Source organism: Phodopus roborovskii, unplaced genomic scaffold (assembly GCF_943737965.1).
Source record: "Phodopus roborovskii unplaced genomic scaffold, PHOROB, whole genome shotgun sequence".
Classification (NCBI taxonomy): domain Eukaryota; kingdom Metazoa; phylum Chordata; class Mammalia; order Rodentia; family Cricetidae; genus Phodopus; species Phodopus roborovskii.
The window spans coordinates 2,398,407-2,412,371 of record NW_026126417.1 but is presented as its reverse complement, the minus strand read 5'-3'; the positions used below and the strand labels follow the sequence as shown (position 1 = coordinate 2,412,371).

The following is a 13,965-nucleotide window of genomic DNA, read 5'->3' as shown; positions in this document are numbered from 1 at the left end:
ATCAGGAAATTGAAACTAAAAATACAAAGATCTTGGTCGAATTATTCTTTTCTCATAAATGTACACCCTAAGGAACTTATCAAGAGTCTACATATAGGGCTAAGTGCACATATATTCACTGAAGAAATATTTATGAAGATAATAAATTGGAAAAACTCTAAATGCCTACCATTTGGTGAATGTTTGCACTGTGTATAGAATATAATGTAATGCAATATAAAATAATGATATTGACTTGGTAGGATATAGGAAACTATTTTGCAGTAATATTTACTACAAAATAAAGATAAATAATACTTTTATAAAGGCTGGAGAGATGGCTCAGTGGCTAAGAACACTTACTGAGTGGGGCGCTGGTGGCACAGGCCTTTAATCCCAGCACTCGGGAGGCAGAGGCAGAGGCAGACAGACCTCTGTCAGTTCAAGGCCAGCCAGGTGTACAGAGCTAGTTCCAGGACTGGCTCCAAAGCAATACAGAGAAACCCTGTCTCAAAAAACCAAAAACCAAAAACCAACCAACAAACAAACCAAAAAAACCACTTACTGTTCTTGCAGAGGACCTGAGTTCAGTTCCCAGCACCCACAACAGGAAGCTTACAACCTTCTGTAACATCTGCTGCAAGAGTCTGCCTGGAACTTCTAGCCTCTACTCTCGTGTGCACATAGCACCTCCCCCATCACACACACACAGACAAATGATTTTAAAACCTTTATTTGAAGCGTATTTTTAAGACTACTCATGAAGAGGAAATAACCAAAGTAAAAAAGCATCCACCCCCCAAAAGCGGAAACTTCTAAGTGGTAAGACTGTAAACAGTTTTTTATTATTTTGTCCTAATGATTCAGCATGGCTTTTTATCATTTTTATGGTAAAAACACGTTTAAACATAATTACTGAATCCTTAAAGTTACTCCCCAAATTTTGTTTGGAGAGTTCAGTGGTGATAAGAAAGGGTGGGAGATTCGGAGGAAAGGGGAAGAGTGAAGAAGGGGACAGAGACAGAGACACAGAGACAGAGAGATATTAATGCTCTGGACCAGTATGTTTCAACAGGTTTTAACCTGCAAGGAACATTTAAAATCATCTGGAGATGTTTTTAGCTGTCTCACTGAGGAGGGTGGTGGTGGTGGTGGGGGGGGTTCTACCGCCCTCTAGTGGGCAGAGGTGAGGGATGCAGGCCATCAACAGGAAATTTTGCTTCTGCTCTAGAGTCAAACATAAAGGATCCAAATCTAGATCCCATGTCCTCCAGCTGTCCATTCTTGGCACACTGTTCATATTCTTCTATTTTAAAACAGAAACACGCACAAAGGATTTATGAGAACAAAGCTTTAACATACAAAGTACACAATAGACCCCAAAGGAGGATTATTTCCTTTCTACCAGATCATTTCTCTTTAGCTAAGTAGTTTACAGATTCTTTTTACCCTTTTCATGGAGTCTCTATCCACTCCAAATATTAAAAAAAAATACCCAGTGTGTGCCCAGTACCTGTGGAGGGCAGAAGAGGGCGTCTGATCCCCAGGACAGGACTGGACATGGTATTGGGGTACCACATGGGTGCTCAGAACTGAACCCTGGTCCCCTGAAAGAACAGCAAGCGTTCTTAAGCACTGAATCATCTCTCCAACCCTACTCACACGTATTTTTGAAGTTATATAAGTGCTACCATATTTCCTCCATATTTTAGAGCTTTAAGATTGGATTGAAGGGATGGAGGGCTGGAGAGATGGCTTAAAAGTTAAGAGTACTGGCTTCTCTTCCAGAGAACCCGGGTTCAATTTCCAGCACCCACATGACAGCTCACAATTGTCTATACCTCCTGTCAAAGAGGACCTGACACCCTCACACAGACATGCATGCAGACAAAACATCAATGTACATAAAATTAGTTTTTGTTTTGTTTTGTTTTTAAAGATTGGGTAGAAAGGAGGAAAAAGAATTCACCATTCTACACTACTGTTTAGCAAGAGCTCACAGAGGCACATGTCCTGAGCACACAGGGCAATGTGAGATGTGTCCCACAGCCAGAAGGCTGCAGAGTATCTGAAAGGCATCAGGGCACCAGAGGACATGAATGTCAGTGTCATACATGCATTTCCCATCATCCACAAAAGCTGTTTGCAAGTCTTCTGGGACCCATTCAGCCATTTACTTTGTGTTTTTGTCCTTACTGAATGAACACTATGGTCTGCTTCTAGACATGGAAAGAATTCTATTGAAAGCAGAACTCAGCATCCAAGCGCTCCCCATTCTTACTGATTCCCCATCAGAACAGCACTGTTAACTATCCACAGAGCAGGGCATACTCTGTCAGTTGTCTCTCAGCCTCTCCCACATTCAATGCCTTCCCTGAGAATGAGGGAGGTGATCCGACATAAGAAGGCCCAAGAGCAAGGTAAAGTAGGCTTCAGGAGGAACATGAATAGGTACTGACTGTAGCCACAGCTCCCAATCTGGCCAGCTAGGAGTTCTGACCACTCCCTGCCTGAAGGCTCATCTTGCTGGTCCATGGCCCAGACCCCAAGGCACCAAAACTCTGCCTGTAAAAAAAGCCAGAGGCACTTACCAGGCTCCGGCATGCCGTATACAGACCTAGTTAAATGGGAGCTGATGCCAACAGTTCTACTCACTGACCACACATTAAAAGCAAGAGCCTTACAGTATTAGTGCAATGTGTCATTTTCTGTCAAATAACTGCTCTTTCCTCCCTTTTCTTTGTAAACACTTTCAGACAATAGCACCTGCGTCGCTGCCATGTTTTTACACACTTCAGTGACCAAGAACTATTTAGGGTCTGGACAGACTCAACAAATGGTCCCTCCCATCATCTGCTGAAGGCCTGGAAACATGGAAAGAAGGGAAGAGACAAGAGAAAAGACACGCTGGTTGGGTTCAGGAGACAGACCCGCTCCGTGGTTTACAGCAAAGGAATTCTTCCCAGCAGGCCCGTCCGTTCCTGCTGCTTGTAGGGAAAACGTTAGTCATTCACGTTTATCCAAACTGTGCAGGGTTTGTTGACACAAGCCTTCTGAGCTGTCCTATTAGGAGGATGGCATTAGGAAGGTCTCCTGGGTCTTCCTCTGCAAGGTAGGCCAGTAGCCTAGACTGGCTGTCCCCCCTGCCTCATGCAAAGGAAAAATAGGTCAGTTTCGTGGGGAGAGTGATTACTAGTTCCCAAGTCCCCTCCTGGCAGAGGCCCCCTCAGTACAGTCGTCTCAGCCCTAGGTGAGTGTCACCCTGCCTTGGTCAGATCTCTGTCCTGTGGGTTGAATGCCCCTCCCCTATCTGTACTGTGGCTATTCTAACATGGCATGAAAAGTCTGTGCTTGCTCCTGGGATGGGGGGAGTGATCAAATGTGTCACCTGGAAAAGGCACACACGGAGTATGTGTCCTCTGCTGAGTAACAGTTACATAGCAAGCCAAAGAGACACTTGCCTTCAGAGGTGCTGGCAAACTGTGCATAGATCTGACCAACACAGACAAATACGTGTATCCCCCAGCCAGTACCACTGAGCAGCACAGCTGTCACCACTGAGGGGGCATCCAGATGTGTGGAAGCCTTATCTGCAAGGAGAGTCATTAAGGGACACCCAGACAGCAAGTTCAGGATGGGCTATTAGAGAGGCAGGAGTTTCCCTGTGTGAGCTTAGGGGCCTGGGCAATACAGACCACCTGCCAAAAGAAGTTACCAATTGTTTGGACAGAGACAAACCTGTTGGCAGCCTCAAATGTGCCCAGCCTTCCCTGCCACACCCACCCAATAGTCATCTGTATTTGACACAATGGGTAAGAAGAATTTTTCTCTTTACTTCTACTCAAACCCAAGTTTCCATGGCATTCATCCTCAGAGAGACTCAACAACTGTGATGGTTATCCAAGTGGCAGCTTCCCTGGTCCCCTGTTCCAAACAGGACTGTTTCTGTAATAATGCACACATACACTGAGATGGCCATACAATCCAGAGAGCATAAAATGGGAAAGGCAAATCTGAGTAGAAGTTGCTGCTCAGCCATCTTCACCAAGCACTGTTCCTCCCTACAGCCCATGATCCTAACTCCCTTGTCACCAGCACTGGGGTGAAGGTAAGTCCTGTGGAGCTGATTCCTCCAGCAATTACTAGAGTGGTTTTTCTCTGGCCTGAGCTTAGCAGAACATGGGAAACTGGAAGAATTACCTTTCAAACCTCAAGCTATTTACAACCAGAAGTAAACCAGGGAAGACAAAATAAGTGGCAAGCATAAGAATGATGCTTTGAGAGATGGGGATGGAGCCCCGTGGTAGAACACTTGCCTAGCAGGATTTGATCCCCTGCATCACTAAACAAGCAAGGAAATATACATTGTGTTTGTGTAACATATTTTTCATTTTTCAAAGTGCCTTGATGTACCTTAATTTAGCTATCACATCCACACTGTGGGATGGACCAGGCAGCAGAGCTCCATTTTTGAACTAAGAAACTAAACTGTATGGTGTAGAGATGTTATTGCTTTACGACTCATCCAAGCAAGAGCTACAATAGCCAGGCCTATCTCAATGTATATCCTGCTAGCTGTACAATCCATCCTCTCCTCACTCCCTGTGGTGGTTTGAAAGAAAATGGCCCTTGGAGAGAGTGGCACTATGGTGTGGTCTTGTTGGAGGAAGTGTGTCACTGTGGAGGCGGGCTTTGAGGTCTCCCATATGCTCAAGCCATGCCCAGGGAGACAAACCACTTGCCTGTGAGTTGTTGCCTGTTGAGTCAAGATGTAAGAACTCTCAGCCCCTTCTCCAGCACCATGTCTGCCTGCACACTGCCTTGCTCTCCGCCATGATGATAGAATAAACTTCTGAACTGTAAGCCACTGCAATTAAATGTTTTCCTTTACAAGAGTTGCTGTGGTCATGGTGTCTCTTCACAGCAATAGAAACCCTAACTAAGATACTCCCTAAACCCAAATCCCACATGCCTCTCCCTACTGAAAATCACATGACACGCAGTGGTCAATGTGCACACTCAGATTTAATTGCCATGCCTAACTGTGGTCTGCTAAACCTGGCCTGCTTCACTAACTCTTTATGGACTGTGGTGACCAAGATGTTTGCACCAATTTGTTTCAAGACGGAAACTTGTCAGACCATTCACTTCCTATGGCCTCAGGTCCCTGAAATGCCAGCCACCCATATCCACGTGTGGTTTACCATCATGCCCAGCATCGTTATAGTTTCTCAACGAAATAGCCCAGAATTATACAAGTCCACAGGGACAGATGTATTCAAGCCTCACGCACCTGGCTTGCCAACAAACTTACAGAACTCAAGCCATTGTGGTAAACCTTAAACAGTTTCAGTCTTTATGATGATTATATCAAATAAGACAGGTCACAGGAAAGCAGTTTTGCAAACCATAAATGCTACATAAAATTTAGTTATTGCTCTTCCACTTCCTACATGTCCATAATCCACTTGGTCAGTTATCTGTGGGAAATCATTCATCACAGCCTCCCAGGTGGCTCATCACACTTCTTCTCCTTGGCTGGCTCTTTTTCCAGATGGCGTTGAGTCCGATGACATGGCAGGGGGTTCTAGTTAAAACACCATGGGCTTTGCACAAATATGGATTTTGGGCAGATATGTCTGACAGAAAAAAAAAAAAAAAACCCAGGAGTCAAGGTTCACAAGGATCCAAGAAGCCTCCTGGGTTAAGCCCACACTACAGGGAAGAGGAAGGAGTCCTAGGCTGCCAAGCCTGAGGTAATGGCTTACAAGTAGATGGGAAGGGAGGGATGCTTTATGCTTAATGCTTAGATCTTCCTCCCCACCAGAACCTCACGGGAACCAAACTGGAAAGTGGGAAGGGAGAAAACTGCTTAGAAGGAAAAAAAGAAAAAAAAGAAAAAAAAAAAAGAAAGAAAGAAAGAAAGAAATTATGTCCATAACAATTTAGAGGCAACAAAACGCACTGTCCCCACTTGGTTCACTCAGGCTATTGTCACAGAAATAGAATGGGCGCGTGATTTAAATGCTGTTTGTCCACCAAGATCCTACACATTGGGTGCCTGGTATTCAGAAGAATGAAATAGAACCTAGAACTTCCAAGAAGCAGGATTTGGTGGAACAGCAGGGTCTAGCTCAGGCCCTGAACCCACAGATGGACACTAGCTGTGAGACACCCTCAGTGTTTATGTCCCTTCAATAATGATATGTTGAAGTCTAAACCCAATGGGTGATGGGAAAGAAGCCTCCAAGAGTTCTCCTTTACCGTGTGAAGACATTACAAGGAGACAGCTGCTGGTGAAGCATGAGGCAGGCTCTCACCAAACAGCTCAGCCAGCGCCTGCTCCACACTTTCAAAAGCTGTGAGCAGAGGCAGAAGGGCAAGACACCAGTTTACTGGATTCTTGTTAGTGCACCCCAGGCAGACTACGACAAGCCGGGCTCCGGATAAATAACTCCTGGAGGTTAGCAGCTGTTGTGCGGTAAGCTTCACCTCACTAATTATGCTGCTTTTCTATGCCCATCTTTGACATCTGTGCTGACTTGTTTTATGTCAACTTGACACAAGCTAGAGTTATCTGAGAGGAGGGAGACACATTGGAGAACAGGTCTCCATAAGATGCTGCTGTAGGGCATTTCTTAATTAGTGATTGATGGGAGAAGGCCCAGCCCATTGTCAGTGGTACTATGCCTGGGCTGGTGGTCCTGGATTCTATGAGAGCAGGCTGAGCAGCACGCCTCTATGGCCTCTGCATCAGCTCCTACCTCCAGGTTCCTGTCCTGTTTGAGTTCCTATCCCAGCTTCCTTCAGTGATGGACCACAGTGTGGAAGTGTAAGTCAAATAAACCCTTTTCTCTCCAACTTGCTTTTGGTAATGGTGTTTCATCATGAGAAAATTCATATTAATTTAGGAAATGCACTAAGATTTTATATTCTTTAAAATTTGCACAAATCAAGCACAAGTCTGATAGAAAGTATTGGCACTTTCTGCTTATTTATTAAAATGCAAAAATCCTTGTTTATAAACTACTGGGTTTACCACTTTAAATTTGCGATTTTGTTTTTGAGTCAAGGTTGCATTTTGTACCCAGACTGGCCTGGAACTCACTATATAAAGCAGGCTACCCTCAAATTTATGATCCTTCTGCCTCCACCCAATTTCCCAGTTCTTGGATTACAAGTGTGTCCTGCCACATCTGGCTTGGGTCTATATTCCTTAACAAACTGTTTTATTGAGGTGATTCATATCTCTCTATATTTTGTGCACACAGTAAGACTGTATTTTTATTGCACTGTTGTAAAGACATAAAATGTTTATTAAGGTTGGTTTTCCATGGGACTGGAGAGATGGTTCAGTGCACTAACTGCTCTTCCAGAGGACCTGGGCTCAATTCTCAGCACCCACATGACAGCTCACAACTGTATAATTCCAGCTCCATAAGACCTGACACCCGTGGCAAAACACCAATGCTTACAAAAATAAAAAAAGAAAGAGAAATCAGTTTCCCTAAGTCTTCCCTTTCCTGCCCTTCACCTTCAACTCTTTCTCTACACTGATCCCTGGCAATTAGCACTTAAATGACTTTGAATCTCTCATATCTGAAAATAATGACCTTAATAAAAATCCTCCCCGGTTCTATAACACAAACTCTCCAGTCCCTCCACCATTCTCTGACTTGACCAAACCATTCTAGGAATAAGTTCTAGGAATAAGTGGAGACACGGGGTTCCTCTTTTCTACTCTTCTTTCTGCTCATCTTTCTGATTGGTCTGTTTGCTTCTTCCTCCCATCCCCCTTCCATGTTTTGCAAACTCAGGGCTGCATGCAAGTCAGGCAAATGCCTACTATGGAACTACTTCCCCTGCACCCCCAGTTCCCTTTGCAGATTCTTGTCCACCTGGCCTTCCTGTGTTGAGCTCTTCAGGACTTTGTAGTAGGTGCTCTGTCTCCATAAGCGATGTTTCCTGGGATACCTCATTCACGACACATCCTCAGCCACGCCTAATATGGAAATGATGCCAAAAGCCCTCCTTCACCCAGCTCTCTTGAGTTAGGCACATCCAAAATACCTTTCACACCCCTTCCCAGAGGCCCTAGATTGCCTTAAAGACAACTAACCATTTTCATCTTCTCTAACCTACATGCATTTAAAACTTTTCTTGTTATTATCCAGGTGGCTGATACATACAGGAAGCTTAGAATCATTTTCCAGGCTATTTTTAAAGAATTACCGTAGTGTGTGTGTGTGATCTTAAGATAGCCAGACTGGAGGCCCAGATGTAGGCGGTGTGAGTTGCAAACCTGTGTTCCCATTGATTCTTCTAGAATGGGAAAAACTGAGAAACAGACTTTAGTCAAGGCATCTGGACCAAAAGACAGTCCTATTTCTTCTTCCTCTAAATGCAAAGAGACTATCTAGAAATAAAGAGGCTGCTCTTCAGCCCTTCCACAGTTACAACCTGCCTTCCTTCAGCCTTTGTTCGGGAGGCAAATATTGCCACTATGTGGCAAGGTAGAGGTACTGCAGCTCCTTTACTCAGCAAGGTTGGCCAAGGGTAGGTAGCATGCTCCTTAAAACCTGTCTGCCTTTTCAGGAATCCTATTCTTAGGAAGGCTTTTTTCCCCATTTAATATAATTTTTTTTAAGTTTTAGTTATCTTTATTTTGAAAAAAAACGAAGTTCCAAGTCAGTGTTTTTAAAAAGGTTTTTTTTGATAATTTTATGTTTAACAACATAAATTATTGAGAACCATCAAATGTTAATAGTTTATACATGTCTGTCTTAATGGTTTAAAACCTAATGTTTTCACAGTGCTAAGTATCCAGTGGTTTAAAGTGTGGGGAAAGAAACAGCTGACACTTAGGAGAACAGTTTGGTGGTGTTTTGGTTTTATTTTTAACCGGAGGCCATTAGTATTCTGTGAGCTAGACTGTTTGATCCACCCCAGTTCACTAAGAGTGTCAGCAGGCAGCAGCAGCTTCCGCTCTCCCAAGGCCTCAACCTTAGCAACCGGCTCTCCGGGTCTGACCTTGTGACCGATACTAACTTGCCTTGCTTCTGAGGGCACAATGACAAGAGTAGCATTTAGCTATGGCACAGAACTCTGCTCCATGAGCTGGGAGAAGATTCAGAGTGCTGAAACATAAGGTACAGAGAAACTGACCAATGTGATGAGTGGTCAGAAACAGGACTGGGAACCGGAGGTAGAGGCAGGAGTGTGGGAAGCTCAAGGTCATCTGTGGCTACATGAGATATTTAAGGCCAGGGTGAGCTATATGAGAGCCTGTCTCTAACACCAAAACTGACAAACCAGGGGGCTGGAGAGGTAGCTTAGCAGTTAAGAGCACTAGCTGCTCTCCCAGAGGACATGGGTTCATCTTTACACTGACATACATGCACATAATAAAATAAAGATAAATCTTTAAAAAAAAAATTGACAAACTGCCAGGCATTGGTGGCACACACCTTTAATCCCTCCAGGAGGCAGGTGGATCTCTGGGAGTTCAAATCCATCCTGGTCTACATAGCTAGTTCCAGGACAGGCTCCAAAGCATTACAGAGAAATCCTGTCTCAAGGAACAAAACAAAACAAAATTGATAAATCAGCAAAGCCTGCATGCTACTGCTAATGCACAGAGAGGTGTCTTGTGGTCTTCTTATTAACAGCCCTTGTGACTGCGTGTGAAGGGGGCCTAAGAAAATCCCATGGAGGTCACACACAGAAAGGAAACAATGTGGACGTGACACAGTTTGGTTTCCTTGCCATCGAATCTCATGCTGTCCTTTACATAGGGCCTCTTTCTAGTAGTCTTTACTTTGTCCTCTTATCTTGCTCTTGGCCAAGAATCTATATATTTGGAAGATGCTCCTACTCAGCTATTTTTAAGGTACCTGCAGAGAAGCACTTCAGCTAAACAGAGACAAAGAAATTAAATAAGGTGTTACAAGATGATACCACCAATAAGTGATGGAGTTAGAACTTAAATCCATGGAGATTTTTTACTAATTACAACCACATTAAATACATGTTGAAATTTATATCAGAATGCATGTACTGTGTATGCTCTCTATAAAAACTGGGGGATGGGGGATGAAGGGGGTTGTTCCTTTAACTGATTCTTTCTGATGCTGTTAGAGAATAGAAGAGCTATTTCACACGGCATGAGTAACTCTAAGCACACAATACAGACAGGCGGATGAGTTGAAAACAATGATATATTCACTTGAGTAGGAATTAGGCCATTCAGTTAAAACCTACACGGATTGGGAAAAACTGAGGAGTGTGTTAAGTTTCTTTTCTCCCACTACCTTTGGACTGTTTTCTGTCAGTTTCCACCTCAGCTGTAAGAGGCAGAAATGGCTTCAAGAGTCTTATCTGCTGAGCATGCAAGAGTCTCTGCCCTTGCCTGTGGTGGGACTGGAGAAAACTAGGTCATCATCTTAGATGAAAGGTGGTGAGATAAAGTCACTCCCATGAATCTATGCAGGGACCCTTTATCAGATTAAAGGGGCTGATAATGGATAAGTAAAATACTGTGAGAACATTCTTGTTGGAGGGGGCATTTTGCATGTTGTGAGACAGCATGTTGCCCAAGGGTGGCCTCTAAGAGCTGAAAGGGACCCAGCTGATTGCCATCAAGCAAAAGGGAACTTGGGTTGACAACTGCAGGGAAATGAAGTCTGCCATCACCATAATGAGCTTAAAGGGTCCCATATCAGCTTGCTTTCATTGCTGGTCAACACCTGAATTGTGACTCCGAATGGAGTAAGACAGCCAATGCTGTGACCAGTTAAAGGCATACTGTTAAATGGCCAGTGCTTCGGTAATTTGTTGTAGAGCAATAGTCAAAGAAAGCACAAGTCAACAGACATCCCTCATGGACAAAGATGGGAACTCATTAACTCCATTTATTGTAATCCCTGCCCTTTCACCATGTTTCCCTGAGGATTTCCTATACAAACTCCAAACCCCAGGCCAAATGTTACTTTTAAAAAGAATTTCCTTATAGGCTCCCCCCATTCCTGACCAGTCTCCATGGAAGTAGTGTGCATCGGAATACACTGTAATGACATTTTGCCACTTTCCTTCTCCCGGTTAGCCTGGGTCACTTAAGGCAGAACTGCCCGTCATTCTGCACAATGGCAGACCCATAGAGGATAATACATAGTTGGAGTGAATAAAATGAGGCTCTGCATAAACAAGGCTTATGACAGCAGGAAGAACCTTCTCCATGACAGCAGCAGAGTGATTAATCATGTACTTTCACTGGTGGAAAAAGGGCAGATATATTTACCATCTCAAAAACAAACCATTAAATAAACAGGAACAGGTGGCTGGCCATTAAGATTTTAGCTTCTTCCTAGCAGAATAATGACAAGGAACCCTATCTGATTTATTTTGCTACAAGTCATTTGCCATAGTTTCGTGCTTGCATATTCAAATTATTTGGGTTAAGCTATTCCTGACAAATGTCAACCAAAATACATAGCGATTCTGATGGCTCAAAGTGATGGGCAACAAGACAGAAATGGGAATCATATATTAACACAGACCTCTGGAGCAGACAGTGTTGTAAGCCAATCACATCAGGGAAAATTATGTGTTAACTATCCATCAGAGACAGCACTTGCCAGATGTGGCTTATGAGAAAATCCAAAGAGAGAATTCATATTTTCCTAAGAAATACATTGCCCACTCCCAAGAGGAAGACTCTTTTGACATATAATTAAACGGCAAGCAAATGAAATACAGATTTCAACTTAAAGTTTTATAAGAACCTTATCAGGATGTGGTGGTGTTTTGCCTATATAAATAAAGCCTGTCTAAAGATCAGAGAATGGAGCATGCCACTAGCTAACCACAGAGGTTTGGAGGTCTGTACAAACAGACTAAAAGTGAGATGGCTGAGTGGAAACAGGAAGGAAATAGCTAGGACAGTCAGGAAATGAGAGAGGATATGAATGGAAAGAAACAGGAACTCGCTTTCTTGTCCACTGAGACACTAGGAGGTAAGGTGTGCTGTGGCTTGCTCCTTCTTCTCTCTGATCTCTCAGCATTTCCCTCTATATCTGACTCCGGGTTTTTATTATTTAGACCAATTAAGAACTCCTTTTATATCAGGAACTTGGAAAACTGAAAAAATTCACAAGAGGTAGTCTTGCTGTCCTTGTGGATATGTTATGTATGTACCGCCATGTAGAACATGAAGGGAAAATAGTCCCACAGAGTGCTTGCCTAATATGTGGCCCCCCAGCCCCAGCTTTCCTTCTCAGCTTCTCAGAAAGTTGCACCCTCCTCCTCCCCAATCTTAGCACCTGGGAGGTAAAGGCAAGAGGATCAGGAGCTCAAGGTTATCCTTGGCTTCATAGATAATTCAAGGTGAGCCTGGTCTACACGAGACTTCCAACAAAGCAAAAAACCCTGGTATTTGGAGACGGTAGTCTCAGAAATTCAATGGAAATATTGTCAGTTAGGAACATTGCATACCTTCAATACTCTGTGGCCCAACAAGATTCATGGCCTGGTGAGCTGGGTATTCCACACGTGGCCTGGCAATGCCCAGCTGCTCCATAACGCCATGGAGCAGCCTCTGGATGTCTGTTTCAGGGACTCGATCAGGGGTTCGTGGACTATAAGCAGATGCTGGATTCCAGTTGAACATCAACCAAATCAAAAGGCCAGATAGCAGGACAGAGATCATCCTTGAGGCCATTTTTAATCTGTAGAAGAAAGGACCAAGTTTATAACTTGGCCCAAATTGGCAACTGTAATAACACTACTGTGGTGATATAGTTATGAATCACAACTTGAGGCTCAAGGACCACCCTGAAAGGGAACTGCAATGAAAAATTCCTAGAGGTTTGCTGTGTGTCAAGTGTCCAAGCCAGGGAGGAAACCACTGTGGGAAAGGGGGAGTAAAGAGACAAAAGAGCCTAGGGTAAGCAAGCCCCTCTAACTTGCTACCTGAGGATACTAAGCTGGGAGGATGGTTCTCACACCTATGGTCTGTTTTCCTTGTAATCTAAGCACTTTCAGTTTTGAGAAAAGGAGGGTGGTATTTTGAGTTTTCCCAATTTAAAGGAAGAAAAGAGTAAAGAAAAGGAGTTAGGAATATTCAAACAGTAATAATAATAACAATAACAACCCATAGAATGCCATAATGTTGGCTGTTGGCAGAGGGTGTTTTAACTTAGCAGATAAGCAATGCAATAAGATCCTGAGAAGTGCTTTGAGCTCAGGTCCTGCCCCACCACGTGAGAGGCAACATGAAAGACACTTGCTTCACTGCGCACCTAGGTGATCCTGGGCAAGCACCTCAGCCTCTTCTGCAGAAGAATAGGAAAAAAATCTGTCTTATAGAGTTGATAAGATAAAGATCAAAATTATGTATGGGAGCATGGAGCAAAGCCAGGTGCACAGTGAGGCCCCTGCACTTGTATTCCAACGTTGGTATCATGGGTTCACTGTTCTAAAAGTTGAAATCTGTGGAGGCGGCAGAGAGAAGGAAGAGAGTGAAATGGTGGTGGTGGGGGGGATTATGTGGGCTGTCAACCTGCTCTACATAGGGGTGTCTGTGGATATGCCTGCAGAGCAAGGAAATAGTATTCACACAGCGTCTCTGGAAGCTGCTTGTTTCCAGTGGGTGCTGCAGGCAACAGCCAGATAAACCCCTTTGAGCATTCACAGGGCTAGGAATCAGTGGGGTAAAGCCAAGCATCGCTCCTAAAATTGAAATATTCATCTCATCTAATGTCCTTTTTCTCCAGCTAAAGGTATTTCCTCGCCTTGCTTCTCAAAGAGCAGTGGATGGCTGTTTTAGCGGCACAATCTACAGCCATGATGAAAGGGCCGGATGCAGGCACCAGGATCCATTATCTCCATCTTTCCCCATGAACTCCCAATGTTTTTTTTTTTTTTTTTACTGGCCAGCCAACTGCACTCTCCCACCCTTATTTATAGCCATCCCTTGTAACCTCCACATCC

The 13,965-nt window shown here is 43.9% G+C and overlaps 1 protein-coding gene across 1 annotated transcript in view; it reads right to left on the bottom strand.

Moving 5' to 3' along the window:
- Positions 1–12,741, bottom strand: part of Scg5 (secretogranin V) — a 42,411-nt gene extending 29,670 nt beyond the window's left edge. The window contains exon 1 of the mRNA XM_051183785.1: positions 12,469–12,741. Within this exon, the coding sequence (XP_051039742.1) occupies positions 12,469–12,694 (226 nt within the window). The 5' untranslated portion in view covers positions 12,695–12,741. The remainder of the gene's footprint in view (positions 1–12,468) is intronic.
- Positions 12,742–13,965: the final 1,224 nt, after the last annotated feature.